The 21,576-nt window shown below is 49.6% G+C and overlaps 1 protein-coding gene across 1 annotated transcript; it reads left to right on the top strand.

Annotated features, from left to right (window-relative positions):
* The first annotated feature begins 587 nt into the window (after positions 1–587).
* si:ch211-191a24.3 (tensin-3) lies at positions 588–16,134 on the top strand. The gene is made up of 15 exons (XM_052073552.1): positions 588–1,940; positions 3,263–3,399; positions 3,655–3,739; positions 3,835–3,903; positions 9,193–9,349; positions 9,566–9,999; positions 10,681–10,764; positions 10,894–11,025; positions 11,278–11,373; positions 11,952–12,029; positions 12,268–12,345; positions 13,323–13,491; positions 13,583–13,651; positions 15,163–15,192; positions 15,641–16,134. The coding sequence occupies exons 1-15, from the start codon at positions 1,310–1,312 to the stop codon at positions 15,780–15,782; spliced, it is 2,391 nt and encodes a 796-aa protein (XP_051929512.1). The 5' UTR covers positions 588–1,309; the 3' UTR covers positions 15,783–16,134.
* Positions 16,135–21,576: the final 5,442 nt, after the last annotated feature.

The following is a 21,576-nucleotide window of genomic DNA, read 5'->3' on the forward strand; positions in this document are numbered from 1 at the left end:
CCCACATGTTTACATTCCCTTCTCCATATTTGAGGAGCTCAAGGCCCTTGCAGCGCCTGTTTTCTCATTGCTGACATTAAATGTGTGCAGTCCGAACTTTTCCACCTGGTGTAGTACGCGACGGTGTTTGAACGCCGGATGGATGATTGCTGCTTATCTGCACTCTGGCCCAGTTCAGGCTTTGTGTGCAGGTAACCTGTGTCCACTGGGACAGGATGCACGGGGGTGGGGGGCGGGGGGGAGCAGAGGAAGGGACACAACCAAGCAGGCCCTTTTCCAAACAGTGCTGCCGGTGAAGGCGGAGTTTCTTCGGGACGGACCGAGGCGACAGGAAAGAAGCATCGTAGGGACATGGGTGGGGGGGAGAGACAGACAGGAGGGACCGGGGGTGGGCTCTTGACACCTTCGGAGTAAGTCATTCGCTTGTTTGCCCGTGGTGACTGCTGGCAAAGCAGAGCGGACGTCAGACGAAAGAGAGGACACTCTTATCTGTCCGCGTCCTTTCCCATTTTGGTTCATTCCTGTGCATGTTTTTCCTTCCGGCTGGTCATCACCACGTGCGACGGTGGGAGGGGGTGGGGGTGGGGGATCCTGCAGCACCGCTCTTGTTCTGCTCAGTCTGCAGAGGGAATAGTGAAGGTTTTCTCCCGGCCGCAGGTACAGTTGATTGCAATTTGGCATGTGGTCTCTTTGCTGCCGCTGCACTGGGGTGATCGTTGCACGTTCTCCCGGAACAGGCGCCTCAAACCGACTTTGAAAAATGTTCACTGTGAGAGATCTCGTCGGCCAGCTGTGAGATCTTACCGTGCGTGTCTGGAATTTATTGCTTCTCTGCACTTGAGAGGCTGCGCTCAAGATAGTCCTTGGTATGCACTGGGCGTATTGTTGCAAGAGCTACCTGAACTTTAAGAGCCACATACCAGCCGTGAAAATAAGTCGACGGACTGTGCGAGTCGGTTCGAGTGCCACGAGGAAGAGTGAGTAGAAACTGACTGATCAACGGGTCGGCTCGGTGAAATTTCTGTGACGGACATATGATTTGAGTCCTCCGATACGCCAAAAACTCCATCTGTCTTGTAGCGCGGCACTGAAAGCGCCGATTGCGTCTTCCAAACACCGAAAGGAGGACGCTGGTTTTCCTGGGCGAAGAAGAAGAAGAGGAGTTATGACTCAAGAATCTTCATTCCTCTCGCCGCGGTGACCAGATGCTATCTGCCAGCATTCATCCGGGCCTTTGTGTTCGCTGCTACTAGCAGCACAGGACACCGCCAAGAAAGCTGGCGATCTTACTCGGCCTCTTCTCGCGGTCATGGCCGAGCCGGCGGCATGCGCAGGAACAACACAGGCGATGTCGAAAGACGAGGCTTGCTCGGAACGAGCGTTGACCGGGGTGTCTTCGTCTCGTGAACGGGAGACCGACATATTGGAAGATGAGGACGGTAATGCGGCTCTGTCTTCAGACGCCGCATCTCCCGAGAATCTGCCGGAAGAGTCGGTATTCGCCCACGGCGACATCGCTAGCGGCCGGATTCAGCGGGAAATGGAATCCCCAAACAAATTTGTATCAAACGGCGAGCGCGGCTCAGACAAACCGCGGAAAGAGACGCCATCCCCATGGGTGGCTCCCGGCGGAGGACGCCGCAGCCAGGAAACGGCGCGGGGCGCTCCGCAGGAACAGGCCAACGCTGGTGGAGTGACGGAAAAGGCGGACTTTGGCAAGACGGCGCAGTCGGCACATCCCGCAGATGCGTGGCCTTCCCAAGAAGCGGAGTTTGCGTCGTTATCGCTCGATGTCGATGACTCCATAGAGCAGTTGAACCAACTGATTCTAGATTTGGACCCCACCTTTGTTCCTGTTCCCACTGCCCGCGCCCCGTTGTCACGGTCCACCTCCGTCCAAAGCGGTGGTCTCTGTGATCAAGGAAACTCCCATCTGACTGGTAAGACGTTCCGCTCGTTGGCTCGCATCCGCAGTCCGTCGCATTTCGATAGCGGTGGGGTCAGTGCGGCGCTCAAATATCTGGAAAAGTCCTTGCTGGAGTTTGGTTCCAACAGATGTTTGTCATTTTGCACCATCCGCTCGCAGTCATGCCTTCTCAAGTCAGTCGTGACGATTGGAGCATCTCAATCTTTATAAACCGGGGGTGTGCAAACTTTTTCGTTGGAGGGCCGCTTTCAAATTCGTCACTGTTTTTGCTACGCGCTAAAGTCAGTCAAGAAAACAATTCGAGATTGTTTGTGTTGTTGTGGTGAAAAAGTTTTTGGGGTGGCCAACAGCCCTTCGATCTCACAGAATAGCTCCAGCACTGCACTTAACAGCGGCCGAATCCCATCTCCGTATTCAGAACCCAAAAAAGAAAAAAAAAAAACTGTAGTAAGGTGACCGAAACATTTTTTAAATGTGATGTCTTCAGAAATCAGGAATAGAACAAAGTATGTGTTTGTGTGTGTGTGTGTGTGTGTTCTTGTACTCACAACATTGTGAGGACCGGCATGAGTTTTTAACCAACAGAGTGGGGACATTTTGACGAAGTGAGGACATTTTGCCCGGTCCTCACTTTGACGCCCTCTAAATCAACTCCAAAGTGTCCAAAACGGGTACCCTGTGCTTTTCCCCAAAAGTCCCCAGAATGTGTCCATGTTGAGAATTTTTCGCCGGGAATTCACACTCCTTTTTGCTCCCTACTGCAGCTTCTGTCGAAATTCGGTACTGCACCAACTTCACACTTTTTGCTCTCTACTGCAGCTCGTGTCAAAATTCGTGTGTGTGTGTGTGTGTGTGTGTTTTCAATCCAAGCAAATTAACCCTCATAGTGTATTTCCAATGCTGCTTCTGGCGGATGATAATATTTTAGGTTTGAGGTCAACTCACTCACCATGGAGGAAAAAAAAAAAAGAATAGAAAAGAAATGTGTTTAGTGTTAGAATGAGAATCACGTTTCCTCGCTAGCACTAGCTTTTTTTAAAAAATCTGCATAAGCTAGTTTTCTGTGAACGCTCGTCTGTTTTTAACCAGCTTTCAGTGCAACAGAAGAGGAGTTAAAACTCCTCAAAACAAGGAATGTACCCAAATAGTGTCAACCAAAAGAAGAGAAGGTGAGGTGATTGTTCCTCAACTCCCTGCGACCCCGTTCGGGATAAGCGGCGTTGAAAAACGGATGGATGACATTTCAGATCCTTGTCTGTCCGACGACCCTTGACGTGCCTCCCACGCTGGTGTTCTTCACCCGCGGGGGGCTTCTTTTTTTTTGCTCATGTGCAGGCTGGAAGCGGCAGATCAGCGACGTGACCGACTACTCGAGTCGTTTGACGCTCCAAACGGGTTTTCACCGTCTTGGGGCAGGAACGCAAACCTTTGGGGCCTATCTGGACGGCAGCCCTTCCTATTCGCCTTCACAGGTGGTGCATTTTCCCTCCCTTTGTCTCTCCTTTTCTGCCAATTGACCTTTCTGCACTTCTGTTGTTGGCTGGCATGAATAGCCCGTCTGTTGACACTAAAACAGTCTGTATTCACACACACGCACGCACGTATCACAAGACTGATATCTGCTGATGTGTGTGGATTTATCACCTCATAAGTGGGGGGGGGGGGGTTATTGTAGTGCCTTGCCCCGTCTTATCCCTTCCCGCTTCTTGTATTTGTGTATGCGGCAGTTTAACTCCGCCGGCCGCCAAAGTGATAGCTCTGAATGTGCGCCCCCAACTCCAGCCTTTCCAGTGTCCCCCGCAACGCCTTATGGTAAGAAGTAACATGGACACGGAGACATGTTGCCGCGGGTGGCTCTCTCTCGCGGCGTTTTGGAATCTTATCAGTGTCCTTTTCCCTCTTTCCAGTGGAACACATTTCACAGGTTTCTCAGACGAGGACTGTTGGCCAGTGGGCCCAACACAGCTGGACACGAGGTAAACTTTCTTAGCGGCGGATGACCTTTTATTATTTTTTTTTAAAAACATATGCACCGGTGCAAGTATGTCGACAAGATTTTCCGCTTGACTGGTTGGGAAAACATTGGCTGATGGCTGCCAGACAGGGTTCAAGAGATGACCGGAATGTTGTCTTGGCATAACACGCGCTCACCTGCGCTTTGTTTTGGGTAAAAGCATGTCTGCGGAAAGGCGGGGAATGAAAGGTCTTGTTCCTGTGCTTTTAATTGTCACGACGGTCTTACTTTATTCGTACAATATATCTTTATTTGTATAGCACTTTTTTTGAATTTACTCCATTTCATTTCGTCAAGTGGGTGCACGAAATAAAGTCATCTGGATCCGGATACACCGATTTTTAAAAATATATATTTTTCACTGTAGAACAAGTAAAAGCAGACTTGGTGGTGATTTAAAAAGAAAATGGATGTAACATTTGCCGGAATTGCGCAGCGAGTTAAGTTGAAAATGTGAAATTGCGCCTGCAGGTTTTTATGGAAATGGGTCTGCAAGGAAACGCTTCTGTTTGGGGCCAAATTTCGGCCAATTCGGCTAATCTTGCGTCCACGCCGAGTTTCTCGGGCAGTCCTGTTGTCGAGCAATGGCCGCACTGCACGTGAACACTTTGTCAAAGTCTATGCTAGGCTACGGCGTTGTTAGCGATAACTGAGAAAAACGGGAGTGGGGTGTTGTTGTTTGTTTTTGCTAATGCTAACGTGCAGTGGACATGGGAACACACAAAGGGAATTTGGCATTTTTAAGATTAGGCGCCGGGCGGCCCGGTAGCCCAGTGGTTAGCACGTGGGCTTCACAGTGCAGAGGTACCGGGTTCGATTCCAGCTCCGGCCTCCCTGTGTGGAGTTTGCATGTTCTCCCCGGGCCTGCGTGGCTTTTCTCCGGGTGCTCCGGTTTCCTCCCACGTTCCAAAAACATGCGTGGCAGGCTGATTGAACACTCTAAATTGTCCCTAGGTGTGAGTGTGAGTGCGAATGCTTGTTCGTTTCTGTGTGCCCTCCAATTGGCTGGCAACCGGTTCAGGGTGTCCCCCGCCTACTGCCCGGAGACGGCTGGGATAGGCTCCAGCACCCCCCGCGACCCTAGTGAGCATCAAGCGGTACGGAAGATGAATGAATGAATGAATGAATGAAGATTAGGCGCCGTCCGAATGAGTGAATATGCATGCAGCCAGCCTTGATACCGGGCCGGACTTTTTTCCCAAATGACGCCGAGTTCGACCGCATGGCAAAGAACGGCCTGTAATTCTTGAGCCGCGGAGTGTTTTGATGAAGCATGCCGCAACAGCAGAACAGCTGACACTGGACGGCTAATAATAGTTTAGGCTGATAAAGGAAGACCACCGCTGACAGGATGTCCACAAACATCCTGTTCTGGGAGGGGGGACGTGGGATCGGGTCTTTTGTTGCGGGGGGGACATCCGGAGAGACCAGTGAAGGCATTTGCGGTGATGTCAGAATGGACTTGAGAGTATTTGATGACAAAATACGCTAGAATGGGCCACGGTCCCGGGCTCATTCTCCCCATTTGACCGAGTAGTAGCTTATCGCTGGGTCTCGTAGCGCTTCGTTTCCGAACCGTGATTGGCTCCCGGCCAGAGGAAATGCTGACTTAGCCAAAAAAAAAAAAAAATAGGAAAGGCTTCAACTGATAAACTGATCTTGTGTGCTCCGAATGGCATTCATTTCTGCTAAAAACCAACGGTGATTTTGGCGATGGCATTTGAATGTATATTTTCTGCTACCGCTAGCGAGATGGGACGACTCCTCGCAAGGTTGCCTCCGTTTACCGCACATGTGTCGAGAAGAGCAAAGAAGCGGCAGTACAAGCAGCCGTTGGGCTCTGTTTTTCTCCCCAAAATGTCCGCCGACTCAGATAGACACTTAGCTTCCTGTTTACCACTTTCAAGCCAGATGACTGTCTGCGAAGGAATTTGACCCTTTGGGACACTTGAAACTCTCTTTTCAATTATTTTCATGCCATGTTTACAGTCTTTACTGGAATCACAAATAACCTGGGGGGGGGGGTTATATATATCGATATCTATAGCTATCCATCTCCATCTCCATCCAATGGAGCCAAGATTTGACACACGACAGCAGACACGGTCAGTTTGTGTCTGCATGCCTTTGTCTCCGTGTTTATTGTGAGCAGAAGGACACACATGCCCGAACAGAGCCCCCCCCCCTCCCCTCCTCACTCCAATTCACCAGCATCAGCACCCCCGCCCCCTTTTTTCTCTCCATTGCCCATAAAAGGCCACATGTGACCTTTGACCCTTGTAATTCATTCCGATTGGGGGAAAGTGCTCCCAGCGTCCAAGAATGCGCAACGCTTAGTGGTCGGGTGCCGGAGAGGTGGGTTCTAGTCTGCAACTCCTAGTGCGCCCTCCCCCTTTTCCTTCTGTCCCTTCCTCCGTTGGAAACTCAGAAGTCGAGCGGTGTCACGACAAGTAGGAAACAAACCGAGACTTTCTTTTTCCATCCGTGGGATGAAGGAATCGGCCATGGCGACGTCACAATCCGGCCCCCGCCAAAGAGGTTGAATGGAGCCGGGTCCGGTTTCTTCTCGGCGGTAAACGGGAGGAGACCAAAGAGCGCTGGGGTAGGGAAGTCGTCAGACGGTCCGACACGGAGAGAAACGGAAAGAGGCAAACAGGAAACCCGCCTGGCGTCACATCATGACCGCATCCCTCGGTACGTAGGCGCTCGGACGGCGGAGATTCCCGTTGGCTAATTCTCGTGATGTTCCTCGCCCCGTCTCCGAAAGCATTTCCAATCTCTTCTTCTTCTGCGTGCGAGTGGTCGAATGGAATTTGTCAAGTTCGGTCGCCTGGCGCTTTTTTACAACAGTCCGCCTCCTTTGTTTTTGCAGTCGCTCTGTGAGTTTTTGTATCCGGAAACTTCCTTCACAGCATCTCAACTGATCAAGTGCTCACGATTGTCACTCCTCTGGAAAAACTGGGCGACTGTTTACCGTTGCCGTCATCACAGCCACACCGATTCATCTGCTTTTAGTGATCAAATAACTCGGAACCTGAAGTAGTTTCCAGATGTCTCAAAGAGACATGGCCCAATGTGTCCAATTCTACGCTTCTCCTTTCGAGATCTTTGCTTGGTCCACCGAGTGCCGTCGAGCAAACGCTCGGCTTGGACATCGAAAGCCGCAACAACAACCGTCATTCCATGTATTCGATTTTGCGGCATTGAAATTTGCATTGACGCAAGCTTTCCGGTTTGGTTTTCCTCCAGCAGTTGGAAGACTGCACAGCGCAAATCAAAGGTCCCCCGGCCTCCGTGATTACCTAACCAGATTGACAAAAAAGGCTTCCGGCATTTGGAATCTGTTGAAAAACGTGCTCCGATGTCTGCAAGCTTTTTCCACAGACTATCTTTGGATCTCCACGGATTCAGAGCCTCCGTTTCGTTCTCGGTACCTCAAATAGTGTCCGGTCTGCAAGACCTGAGGCACCGGGCGGGTGCGAAGGAGCTCCGAGAGGTCAGGTGGGGCGGGGCCAATATGGGCTGCTCTGTGGCAACCCCTTGGCGGCTTTGAATAGTCGCAGGAGGGAAAAGCACAGCATGAGCTTGATCGATTTTGTAAGGGTCCAAATACGGCAAAAATCAATGGCCGCACACTCCAACGTGGACAGAAATCCGGGGATCCTCGAGGACTTCCGTTTTGCAGCACGAGAAGATACAAAGCCTTTCCTTAAACGCATCCCGTGACATCTGTAGCTGCCTTCCAACATTCAAATGTGAATGCTATGCTATGCTACTAGCCTGAGAACAGCGAGTTCTTATCCAAGCTATAACGACGACCCAACGACGAATTATTCTATCCGAGAAATCGGATATATGAGAAATCGCAACGGATCACAGCATCCATCGACTTTTCTGATTCCACTTCCTGGACTATTTTGTTCTTTTGGATGTGGGCTAATGTGGGGGTTGCTTGCCGTCATACTGCTTTTGTGGGAAATGTAATGATCTGGAGACGGGCGATATGACGATAAATAATCGGTAAGACGGTCCCGAAAAGTAGAAACGAGCCTCAAAGATGCTGGGAGATACTTTGCCCAGATACGACGGAAAGATCAACGTAGTTGTGACCGCACTCTGGCACTGGAGGTGAGGATGCCAAAGTTTCTGTTTTCCCAACACTTCAAGTCCTCTCGCGCCATCAAAGAGGAATCGCTCGAAGGCACACGTGCCGTGATCTCATCGACTCCAGGCGATGGATGCATTGCCGTCAAATCTGTTGAAACAAGGCTCGTCTCCCAAGTAAATTCCTCCATCTCGGATTCCATCCTTGAAGAAAACGAGCGGTGGTGGTGGTGGTGGCGGGGGCGGGGGGCGGGGCTGCTCGTGTGTCTGAACAAGGAGCCCTTTGACTCTCCCCGCAGTGACTCACAGAACTTCAGGCCGGCGCCTGTGGCCCTGAGGAGGCCCGCATTCATGTCGACGGCATGACGCAAGTTGTTTGAATGTCACGATGTCATGTTGGGATGGTTTCAGCCTTCTTCTGCATCCCATCGCTCGGATTATGGGACAACGTACAGCGCCGTGCAGTGGGACCTCTATGAATGGACTAATTGGGGGCGGGGGTCATCCCTTGACTTGAAGTATTTTTTTTAAAAATTGACATATTTTGGAAGGGTGGCCCGGTAGTCCAGTAGTTAGCACGTTGACTTCACAGTGCAGAGGTACCGGGTTCGATTCCAGCTCCGGCCTCCCTGTGTGGAGTTTGCATGTTCTCCCCGGGCCTGCGTGGGATTTCTCCGGGTGCTCCGGTTTCCTCCCACATTCCAAAAACATGCGTGGCAGGCTGATTGAACACTCTAAATTGTCCCGCGGTGTGAGTGTGAGTGCGGATGGTTGTTCGTTTCTGTGTGCCCTGCGATTGGCTGGCAACCGATTCAGGGTGTCCCCCGCCTACTGCCCGAAGACTGCTGGGATAGGCTCCAGCACCCCCGCGACCCTAGTGAGGATCAAGCGGCTCGGAAGATGAATGAAGGAACATATTTTGGTTATATGTATCCAGTCCAAGAAATTTGGAAGCTCCTCAAACGGCAAACTCTAGTCTCCCCTTCTGGCACGCATAGGACGATATCCGCTTAATTGTTAAGTCGTTTGAGTTCATGCACAAGTGACGCAGCCTTTGCACTTTGAGTGTACGTCGGCCCACTTGGCATTTTAGCGTCAGAACCGGAAAAAAAAATAAAGATCCATGCTCTTCTCTCTCCTTTTCTAGATTCTCGAAGTTTCCTGGACAGCGCGAACCGCAGCGGCAGCTCGATTGACGGAGAACTGTTCAGATCAGACGCGTCCGTGAGCTCCGCTTCCTGTCCGCGGGTATTTGGTTCCATGTGTTCCGTGTCATCGAGCGGCCCCCTCCCGCACGCAGACGGGTATGCACGTATCAGACGTCGTTTTGATATTCTTAATCATAGCGTGAATACAAAGAGTAGGAGTGATGCGCTCTCTCGTAAGAGTACCAGCAGCATTTTGGACCAACTGGAGATGCTCGATGGAGGATTGGCCGGCTGTGTACAGTCTGATGGTGATGCTAGCGATTGTTTTCAAGGTTTCTCCTCATTCCAAATGTTCATCTTTCGCCAGCGCAGCTGCACGCCGCCTCCCATGAGGCACCAGCCAACGTCCGACCCCTCGCCGCCCTCAACTCCGATGAAGCGCAGCACTCCGAATGCCCACAGTTCACCCCGGGCGGCTCTTAAAGAACCGGCCGTGTGTCCGGGGACCCGAGTGGAGTCGGACAGCACAGACTTGTCTTCCTTACTGACGCTAAACGGCAACCTAGGGCACAGCCTGCCGGAGGCCACGGGGGACCTCCGGGTCCCGAGCCTCGGAGGGGACGGGGAGCTCCCTCCGCAGCTGCCTGAAAAGAGGAGGGCGGCTGAAGGTGGCGACCTTGGCTCCTGCGTGTCTTCTCTCGGTGGCTTTTCCAGTCCTCACAGTGAAAGCAGTCTCAGTCTTTCTTTCTCACCACTGAGCCCCGAGTCCTTCAAAGCTTTCGGTGGGACGCCATCACCTGGAGCAGGTAGGAAGAGAATCCGATTGTGGCATGCCAGGTTTTAGATTTCAAACCCAGGAACCCTCCTCTAACTTTGAGGAGGCTGTATCTGTCTTTTGAAGCCTGTCCAGACAGTCTTCTTCCATTTTTCATGCATGATCATTAAAGATGGCAATCATAATTACAGAGAGCCTTCAAAAGTACGTTTCATGTGAAAACCAAGCAAAAATTCAGAAAATTGGACAATTTTAGCAGTGAACTGTGAAAACATACAATAGCACAAACACGAGTTTTAGTAACAATCAAAGCACATGTCCTTGTGAAACATCTTGATAGCTCAAAAACTCGAACCAAATTCAGAGAAATGGGTGCCATTTTGGACCTAAAAGTACCCAGAAAAAAAAAATCATCTTGGGCAGTCCTGGCCCGTTTCCACCGCGCTTGTGCTAATGCTAGTTCCTGGTTAGCACGCTTTATGGTAACGTCATGACGTGGCTCCTACTTGGCTCTTTGCCGGTGGAAAAACAAACCCGTTCTTCGTAAGAACGTGTTCAGCGCCAACTAAGCACTGCGTTGGCCCCCAGCGCCTAACGGGCACCAAGTTGTTTTTGGGGAGGGGGTGGATGGTGGAGAAGGGGTTTACATGAACCAACATTTTTCTTTTGTCATTTGACTAACCGTTTCTGTTTCACGTTTGTTCGGCGTCAGAGTTTGGCAGCAAGCAGGACACTGTGAAGTTTGTTCAGGACACTTCCAAGTTCTGGTACAAGCCCGACATTTCCAGGGATCAAGGTTGGTCTTTTCACAGTCACCCCCAAACAGAAAGCAGGTCCGACTGCAAAACTGTTTTGCCAGGTCGAGCTTCAACCATTCTAACTCCCGCTTTATCTTTCTGCCCCTGCTCGCTTGACCCTCGGATAGCCATTTCCGTGTTAAAGGACAAAGAACCGGGCTCTTTTATTGTCAGAGACAGTCATTCATTTCGCGGGGCTTATGGATTGGCGATGAAAGTGGCAACTCCGCCTCCGTCTGCGGTGCATCCAAGTAAAAAAGGTAGGTTGCAAATGGAGACCATATTTGCTAGTGACCCAGTTTGCTTATAGTTGGGCCACGTGAGTCCGTTTCAAACGTCTTGGGTTCTTTCCATCCCACCATTAATCATTAACAAACATTGAATTTGGGTTCAAGTAAATGAAGTCGCTCAGTTGACTCTTGCAAGGTGCTTGAAATAATATTTGTGGAGGCCCTTTTTGGGGAGAATGTACAAATGACTGTAAATACGACGGCCATTTTGTGTTTTTGCAGGTGGAGATCCGTCCAGTGAGCTGGTGAGACATTTCCTGATCGAGTGCACGCAGAAAGGAGTGCGTCTCAAAGGCTGCCCCGATGAGCCATTCTTTGGTGAGAATCACTGGCAGCTGGCAGCAGGCTGACATTCGCCTTCCCGCCCCCTCTCCGGAAGCCATTTTTTTCTCTCTCTCTCTCAATTGTGTGTTAATTCATGACAGAGCAACGTTTCAACCTTCATTTCTTGGTATTTGCATCTCCATCTGATCCACAACTTAACAGCTTTGGTTTAAATCCACATTTAATGCGTTATGTTGTCATTTTTGCTGTCTTCAGCCAAATGAAACGCATCGATGCTTAGTTTCAGTCTTCGGTGACCGAACGCATGACCGCAGCCGGGAAATGAATTTAAAAGTGTACAGAAACCTTTCACTGCTCATTTGACGAGAACGCTACAAAACTGACGAGGGGATCCGTCACCGTGCAAAAGCATAACCGTCAAATCACATCCGCACACACTGCTATGTGGCTCACTGCTTCCCCCTACTGGTCGCTGCTACCCGGCGCAACCGTCTGTTCGGTCACTTCAGCGACTCATTCAAACATTTCTCTCGTGTGGTTCGTTTTGCTTGTTCTGTTGTGGCATGGTCATCGTTGATTGAGACGGATTTTTTTTTATCTCCCCCTGTCAGGGAGTCTTACTTCTCTGGTGTGTCAGCACTCCATCACATCTCTGGCTCTACCGTGCAAACTCATTCTGCCTGACAGAGGTAGGATGAACGAGGACGGAATGTCAAATCGATCAGCGATGACTTGACAGCTTGCTTAAAATGATCATTGAGCTCAGTGAGCTAAATACAGTTTGTTTATACAAGGCAAGTCGCTAGCAAGTAGCATTGGATCGTGGATGCAGTGTTCACACATGAAATTCCACAGTGATACGAGGGACAACATTCAACCGGCACGTTCGCGTTTGACTTCCTATGTGACTTTTTTGCACCCTGTCAGACCCGTTTGAGGAAATGAGGAACTCTCCCGTCAAGACGGCAAGCAACTCGGCAGCTGAGCTTCTGAAGCAAGGGGCGGGTACGTCAATTAGCTGTAATTGCGCTTAGCGTAGCCGCTAGCTCGGGATGCGGCGCTTTCAATCTTGACGTTGCGGCTCCGCGTGGCTCGGCAAAAGGAATGATCAGTGTCAGATTGAAGTGGATGGTATTGGTCTGAGGAAAAAAAAAAAAAAAAACGTGGATTACTTCTGTTATGTTCTCTGAGTGTACACTTGGGGGCAGTGTTGCTATAATCATTGTCTCCAGAGCAGAAAAGAAGGAGAGGAGTTGGCCAACAAGGAGTTCGCTTGGACGAACTAGTTGTACGAACCAGTGTCGTGTTGTTTACTGGCATGTTAAGAAAAGGTCTCGAAATATGTCAATAAAGCTATTTATAGATTGCAATAGTTTCTGTCGCTTTAAATAGACGTCAGCCCCGCCCACAACCCGGTAAAACGCCGTACATTGATCGAGAATTTCACCCTCAAGTCGGCCAAAGATGGAGAAATTTAAGAAAAGGGAAAAAAAATAATCAACATCTGTATTCATTCATTCATTCATTCATTCATCTTCCGAGCCGCTCGATCCTCACTAGGGTCGCGGGGGGTGCTGGAGCCTATCCCAGCTGTCTTCGGGCAGTAGGCGGGGGACACCCTGAATCGGTTGCCAGCCAATCGCAGGGCACACATAGACGAACAACCATCCACGCTTACACTCTCACCTAGGGACAATTTAGAGTGTCCAATCAGCCTGCCACGCATGTTTTTGGAATGTGGGAGGAAACCGGAGCACCCGGAGAAAACCCACGCAAGCCCGGGGAGAACATGCAAACCCCACACAGGGAGGCCGGAGCTGGAATCGAACCCGGTACCTCTGCACTGTGAAGCCGACGTGCTAACCACTGGACTACCGGGCCGCCTCATCTGTATTCATTTCTTCAGTTATTGTTTTGCCTACTCTCAGGCATGACGGCCAGCTCGGCGCTTTTTGACTTGTATGATGTCTTTTTTTTTGTAGCATGCAACGTGTGGTACCTCGGCTCTGTGGAACTGGAGTCTTTAACGGGACACCAGGCCGTTGAGAAAGCCGCCACAGTGACGCTCGCCGCGGACCCTCCGTCGGCTTGGACCGTCGTCCACTTTAAAGTGTCAGCGCAGGGCATCACGCTCACGGATAACCAGAGGAAGTAAGTATTGCCTCTTCTACGGAGCAAATGATACGATGAGGCCCCCACCTATAGCAAGCAAAAGCAAAAATGCGATGTGTTGTCGCTGCAGGCTGTTTTTCCGAAGACACTATGCAGTCAATACAGTCATTTTCTGTTCACTGGACCCGCAAGGCAGGAGGTGAGTCATGTGACGTCGTCTACGACAAGACATAACATGCTCGCCAACCCACTTCGGGGAGGGTTGTCGTTGACATTTCATCAGACGCGTGCATGACGAATGAACAGGTCACCCGCGTTGCTCAAATGACTGATTGTATTTTGCGGTGTTGCTCAACATGAAGTCGAGTCGGTCTGGCAGTGTAGGAGGATTTTTGACGCTCAAATAAAAGCAATCCAACATTCCCTCAGGGGAGTTAGTTTAACTCACTTTGCCGTTTCGTTTACTGAATAATAATAATAATAATAACAAATGTAGTGAAACCCCGGAGAGACCAGACCGAGAAAACAGCTGAGCAGCGACGAGCCAGTCCGTGGGCACTTTGATGTCAGTTTCAGTCCCCAGTAGGGGGCGTTCTGCTTGAATTGCTGAAAATGACCCCCCACCCCGCCACCCCCACAATTGTCTTCTTAATTCTTATTTTAATTATTATTAAAGGGCGGCCCGGTAGTCCAGTGGTTAGCACGTTGGCTTCACAGTGCAGAGGTACCGGGTTCGATTCCGGCCTCCCTGTATGGAGTTTGGATGTTCTCCCAGGGTCTGTGTGGGTTTTCTCCGGGTGCTCCGGTTTCCTCCCACATTCCAAAAACATGCGTGGCAGGCTGATTGAGCACTCTAAATTGTCCCTGGGTGTGAGTGTGAGCATGAATGGTTGTTCGTCTCTGTGTGCCCTGCGATTGGCTGGCAACTGATTCAGGGTGTCCCCCGCCTACTGCCCGGAGACGGCTGGGATCGGCTCCCCCCGCGACCCTAGTGAGGATCAAGCGGTTCGGAAGATGAATGAATGAATGAATGAATATTATTATTATTAAACGGAATACCGCGTTTAGATTAGCGGGTGTACATAAACACATGATCGCAAAGAACATTTTTTGGACTTGCCTCGCACTTAATATGCTGCTCGTGCTCAAAGGTACGGAGCCCCTAAAGTCACGTGGAGAAAAACATTTTTCTCTACATGATATACATTCCGGAAGGGGCTCCGAGTCGAGCCGCTTCTCCTCCACATCGAGAGGAGCCAGATGAGGTGGCTTGGGCATCTGATTCGGATGCCTCCTAAACGCCTCCCTGGTGAGGTGTTCCGGTCATGCCCCACCGGGAGGAGACCCAGAGGAAGACCCAGGACACGCTGGAGAGACTATGTCACCCAGCTGGCCTGGGAACGACTCGGGATCCCCCGGGGAGAGCTAGACGAAGTAGCTAGGGAGAGGGAAGTCTGGGCTTCCCTGCTAAAGCTGTTGCCCCCGGATAAGCGGTAGAAGATGGATGGATGGCTGGATATACATTTCTCATGAAGATGAGGATACCAAATAGTGTCATCGACCAAGTCCTTTTTTTTTTTTTTTTTACCCTAACCGGCACTACACGTCATCTCGCACACACTTCTTCACACCCTGTTACCCAAGATCCAACACGCAATCTATTTGAGGCCTAATCATTTGAGAACCTAATAAATATTTTGTCCCACACAGATGGACACGAGGAAATGCTTCGACCGCAAAGTAAGTGTTTGATCATTCGGGAACAAGACAAAGTCAATTCCCCGTTGCCGTGTGTGACGATGTCATCCAAAAAATCGGATTCGGTACTACTCGTAGTCTGCCCTTCCGGAAACGACAAATGCTCGGAAGAAATTGTTGAAACACACTTTGATCTCCTCTTGCTGCGTTTGAATGGCGTGTTGCGTTTTATTCACAAAACTGTGACACATTTTGATTGTTTGCATTCCTCTCGGCACTTGTTTTCTCCGCATCTGTACAGCAACTTTGAAAGCGCCGCAAAAATAATCAGGATTGTTTTGACTTCCGCGCGAGTTCTTCAAAGGCTTGAAGTTAATGACGAATCCGTTTCCGGTGTACTCATCTTTTTTTTTTTTTTTTTTGCAATTATTTCAATTGATAAGAAGACTCTGTTGTCATATTTCACCCTCCTTGTTTGTCTTTATTGCAGGATATTTGGGTTTGTAGCCAGGAAATCTCAGAGCGAGACGGAAAATATTTGCCATCTGTTTGCCGAACACGACCCGGAGCAGCCAGCGAGCGCTATCGTCAACTTTGTCTCAAAGGTCATGATCGGGTCACACAAGAAGTGAGGCCGAAGCGCCGTCGACCACATTCGCACGCCAACCATGGCGACATTCTTAGTGATCGTCATGACAAACGGCGGCGACAAATAAGATGATCATATGAAAGACGTGAGTGTCCACAACGACGACATAAACTATGCCTTAACCTCTTCAAATGCTTATTTAAAAACTTTTTTTAACCCTCCCTGGATATGAGATGCGTTTTTTTTTTTTCTGCCTTTACACTTCTCTCAATATTTATCCAGATGTATAAAAAGTCATTTTCTTCAATATTCTTCATTTATGTCACAATCTGTATTTTTTTTTTTTTGTATAGATTCTGTACATTATGACAAATAAACTCAGGTGTCGTGCTCTTGCTAGGTAATCGCGTTTTGAATGTAATCTGCATTGGATGATTTTATTAAAAGACGCAAGATGACGGTGTTGGATTCCATTTGATTGTGGGTCGCCGTCTTCAGTGAAACTGCAGGAAAAGTCGATTTGAAGCTTCAATCTCACACATTTCAACGCTTTAAGTTAGCGGTGTCCAAACTACGACCCGGGGGCCATTTTTCAGCGGCCCGCGACTTGACTCAAAAATAAATTATTCATTCATTCATTCATCTTCCGAGCCGCTTGATCCTCACTAGGATCGCGGGGGGTGCTGGAGCCTATCCCAGCTGTCTCCGGGCAGTAGGCGGGGGACACCCTGAATCGGTTGCCAGCCAATCGCAGGGCAGAGAGAGACGAACAACCATTCGCACTCACGCTCACACCTAGGTACAATTTAGAGCGTTTAATCAGCCTGCCGCGCATGTTTTTGGAATGTGGGAGGAAACCGGAGCACCCGGAGAAAACCCACGCAGGCCCGGGGAGAACATGCAAACTCCACACAGGGAGGCCGGAGCTGGAATCGAACCCGGTACCTCTGCACTGTGAAGCCCACGTGCTAACCACTGGACTACCAGGCCGCCCCAAAAATAAATTAAACATCCTAAAAATTATATTTGTCATTAAAAAAAAAAGGTGAAGGCGGGCAGAGTAAGAATGGAGGGTGTAGAATAACACCATTTACCTTCAAAAATACTGTAGTGAAGAAATATAATTGCATTCACAGGCCAAAAATGTTTGTTCCACTTGACGGCCGATTGACGAAGCCATCACATAAACGATCCTCAAGCAACAGTCGGCTGCTATTAAACGCCGAGCTGGAGCTATTCCGCGAGATAGGACAGCTATCGGCCAGCCCGACAACTTCAAGCCTCAACACCTTTAACAGAAAGCCGACGGACAATACAAACGATCGCAAATTGCTTTCCTGACCGACTTTACCTTTCATTTACTTTTAACTTGGTGATGTACACGTTTGTTGCCAATAGGGGGCAGTAAATGGTCAGCAACATGAGGTGAATCAATTGAGGCTGCATCCTGGATTTAAGAAAAACTGTCAGATTTCTCTCTCTTCTTTTTTTGATGAAGCGCTTTTAGGTGTCAAAAAAAAAGACTTCCTGGTAGCACATGGATGGCCATCTCCATTTTCTGTGTTATTGGAGATTTTTTAGGGGAGCGATAATCCGATACAGGCTTTGAGTTCGTCTTTAGTCCACATCCTCCATGGGGAGTGCTGTGGAAGTGGAATTAGGACAGTGGCGTGCGGGATACGTCAGTGCAGCCAGGTCAGGAAAAAAAAAGGGGGGACAGCATGTGAAGTTGGGGTGTGGGGGGGGGGGGTGATGGTGTGGGAGTGTGGGAGGGTGGTGGAGGGGTGTCGTGGTGGATGACCTCACCATTGCAGGAAACTTTCCCACAGCCCGTACACAAAGAAGGCCGTCAAAAAGTAAAAAAAAAAAGGATGAGAAAGAAAAGAAATGGAGAACACGATTAAAAAAAGAGGTGGTTCTTCTCAGATTTTCAGGGATGTTAGAAGCTCACGCGGGCTGACAGGTTTGAGGAAGAATCTGGGCTGCAGGCGTCTTTCTGCTCCTTCCCCCGCCACCATTTTGTCCCTTTTTCTGCACTTCTGCTTGAGCTTTGCCACCATCACGTTCGGCTGGCTCGAAATCACCCGGTGGGGGGGGGCTCGGTGTCGGCGGCCGCCGCTAGCCATCCGTTGCCAAGATTGCATTCCTGGAATTGCCATCACACAGAATGCCATTTGTAAATCCAATTGCCGGCTTCCGTCGGGGAATGCCGCTCTGACAGAGTCCCCTCTCAGCCCGTCCGTGATCCCCGCAGGCCTCCTCGGACTTTATTTGACGTCGCTATTTAAAGCCCGTGCTAAGTGCGCCGCATTGCCGTCGCGTTTCGTCTCAAACGAAAAGCGCCTGCAAACCATTCCTCCGAGTTGAATCATCCAAAAATCTTCTTAATGGTTCTCATTTTTTGTATTTTTTAAGCCCGATTTTGTATTTTGACGACTGCCACCAGGTGATAATGGATGCCTATTTTTGAGACAATCTAGACTTCAACCTAACATTAACATACGCCATTTTGTGCATCCACTCAACCGCCTCAGAGCTGAAAGGTGTATTTCAGGGGTGTCCAAACTTTTTGCCAAGGGGGCCAGATTTTACGTGGTAAAATGTCGGGGGGGCCGACCTTGGCTGACATTCTTTACATTGAACAACAATATTGTTCAACAAATTTTAGTAAGCCAGTCTGCTTCACATTTCCATTTTTATTTTAATTTCAACAATCTTAATTTCTTTTGGTTCATTTGAAACAGGAATTTGAAATATGACATATCAGTCAATATAAACACGGAGTGATGTCTTGTTAACTCATGAGTGATGCCCCCTAGTGTCTAAATGCTATTACTCATTTAGTGAATGCTATTACTCATTTAGCCACTAGAGGGAAGCAGTACTCTATGAAACATCACTCACCAGTCGACGAGACCTCAGTCAATGCAACACGTGTTCCATTGCGCCCAACCTGCGGGCCAGACGCCACTGATTTTATGACAGGGGCCGAGGGCCGGATGAAATTCGACCGCGGGCCGGATTTGGCCCACGGGCCGGACTTTGGACATGCCTGGTGTATTTACATCGGTTGTATATACTACTGTACACCAAGTGTGCCAGAAAAAAAATTAAAAATTGAAGACTGGAAGTCAAGAAATTTGGATTTGCACTCCAAACTACAAGTTATCCACTTTGAGGTAATCCCCCCCACCCCCACCCCCCGGAGTTGAAAACACTTCCCAAGTCTTCTGTTGCCAACCGTCATGTCGTTGGGCTTTGAAATGTTGCCCTGGCGATACCGGTTTGAGAATTTTTTTCAGACACGTCACTTCTATACATATATGCTACTTAAAACTGCCTTTGTCTCAGAAAAAATAAAATAAAACGAAATGCAAAACAATCTCCATGTACACCCGAGCAACAAATGTACGACAATTTTGACGATGCGATTGATTTTCAAATTGCATTTACTGTATATGCGATGCATTTTGTCTTCCATTTTTATTCTGGCTGACATATTGTAGCCAATATTTGTTTTTTTTTTTCCACTCAAGCAACGCCGTCCGCGCCGTCAATATTAGATGTCGGACACCTGGAAGAAACGGAAAGCTTGACTGCTCGACACAAAATGGCCTCAATGCACACACACACACACATGCGTCTGGCCTACGTGCTCTCGGGCACATGTTGAGAAAGTCGTGCCTTCACGGTCTGCATCTGCATCGCATTGTCCCTGCAATAAGTGAAGCGTGCGCACACACACACACACACACACACACACACACACACACACACACACACACACACACACACACACACACACACACACACACACACACACACACACACACACACACACACACACACACACACACACACACACACACACACACACACACACAAAAGACCTGGGTACTTGGGTATCAGCGTCAGTCTTAATGAATCAGTCTCTAGGGGGCGGGGCTGGGGTAATGTCGTACACAAAGAGCTCCCCGCTGGGCTAGCGAGCCAACCAGAGGCCAACAGATTAACTTGCATGACATCAGCATTCCCACAATGCACCTAATGAGGGAGGGATTACGTGTGTGTGTGTGTGTACGTGCGTGGGCGTGTTGGCTCTCCTAACCATTGCATCACTAATTAAATGGCCATTGGGTGCTGAATCAGGCAATGTTCAGTTGCGTGACCGTGGGTGCGCTGCGTAAGGCATCGATTGGATGGCAATATTCATCCTTAAAGGGGGGAAGTCAAAAATTTCTTGACAGTAATACATTTTAGCGGACGTTGTATCGGTCTGTCGTGGTGAAGAAGGAGCTGAGCCAAAAGGGCGAAGCTCTTAATTTACCGGTCGATCTACGACCCAACCCTCATCTATGGTCACGAGCTATGGGTGGTGACCGAAAGAACGAGATCCCGGATACAAGCGGCCGAAATGAGTTTTCCCCGCAGGGTGTCCGGGCTCTCCCTTAGAGATAAGGTGAGAAGCTCGGTCATCCGGGAGGGGCTCAGAATCGAGCCGCTTCTCCTCCACATCGAGAGGAGCCAGATGAGGTGGCTTGGGCATCTGATTCGGATGCCTCCTGAGCGCCTCCCTGGTGAGGTGTTCCGGGCATGTGCCACCGGGAGGAGACCCCGAGGAATACCCAGGACACGCTGGAGAGACTATGTCACCCAGCTGGCCTGGGAACGTCTCGGGATCCCCCGGGGAGAGCTGGAAGAAGTAGCTAGGGAGAGGGAAGTCTGGGCTTCCCTGCTAAAGCTGTTGCCCCCGCGACCCGGCCCCCGGATAAGCGGTAGATGATGGATGGATAATACATTTTATGTGCCTCCACTACTCCAAACGCGACCATTGATGACGGCGCTTGTGCCATTTGAAATCGGCAACAAAATCCACCCGTTTGTTTCCATCTCAGGGGGCGGCCATTTTGCCAAATCCCAGAATTTACGGTCCTTAGTTTTCAACACAGATTGAGACTCTGCCCTCATGAGGACTCTTTTATCTTGTACAATTTCAATGTATATGTATATAGATTTATAATATCTTAATAATCTTCATCGTCAGCTGCTCTGTGCCCACGACACCGGTGGAAACTTCCTCCCCCAAAGTCCTGGAATAAATGGTGTCATCCTTACGTCAGGGATGGCATGACGACAGCATAATGATGGACTGAACCCTTTAACCTTCTCCCGGTGACCTTCTAACATGCAGTCATTGGCCCGACACGCCCTCCACAGAGCAGTGGGGGGCAGACCCTCACGTGGTGGCTAGCTTGCTGTTAGCATTAGCATCGGTTCATGGCCCGGGGTCTTGACCTACAGGCCGAGAGGTCAGCGGGAGACCCTGAGCCAACACCTCTTTTGTCACAATCTTCGCTGCACACTGCATACAACCCCCCCCTACCCCACCCCCCAAAAAAAGCTCATGACATTTCTGCAATGCATGGTAACATATGAAATATAAGCATAAAACTGACATGCTAGAAACTTTTAGGGACACTTGCAGCCCTCTCCGATTAAAATGAGCCGCTGACCATTGTAATGTGAGCCAGGTCGGGTTACCGTTCACCCAGAAAAAACCTCTTGAGGACGATTTCCTTTATCCCGAGTTCTGCACCAGATAAGTGTCCTATCGGCGAGTGAGACGCACGGTCCCAAGTCTGGCCAATTCATCACCTGGGAACCCCCCCCCCCCCTCTGCTTGCTTCCTCCACCCTCGTCCAACACAAATTTTTGGGAACAAACCTAGCCTTGTGCAACTCCCAACAATGTCAGTGACACTCGACACTGCCTCGTTGCTGCTAATTGTTCGCTCACAATGCTTCCTGGTATTGTGTTCCAACAATGCCAACGCTGAA

The sequence above is a fragment of the Hippocampus zosterae genome, chromosome 8, assembly GCF_025434085.1.
Source record: "Hippocampus zosterae strain Florida chromosome 8, ASM2543408v3, whole genome shotgun sequence".
Lineage (NCBI taxonomy): Eukaryota > Metazoa > Chordata > Actinopteri > Syngnathiformes > Syngnathidae > Hippocampus > Hippocampus zosterae.

Bases quoted from the DNA above. Each gene is read 5' to 3' on its own strand.
- si:ch211-191a24.3 (XM_052073552.1), top strand. From the start codon at position 1,310: ATGGCCGAGCCGGCGGCATGCGCAGGAACAACACAGGCGATGTCGAAA. The intron at 9,350-9,565 runs GTATGCACGTAT...TCGCCAGCGCAG, and splicing joins CCCCTCCCGCACGCAGACGG to CTGCACGCCGCCTCCCATGA. The intron at 13,652-15,162 runs GTGAGTCATGTG...TGTCCCACACAG, and splicing joins CTGGACCCGCAAGGCAGGAG to ATGGACACGAGGAAATGCTT.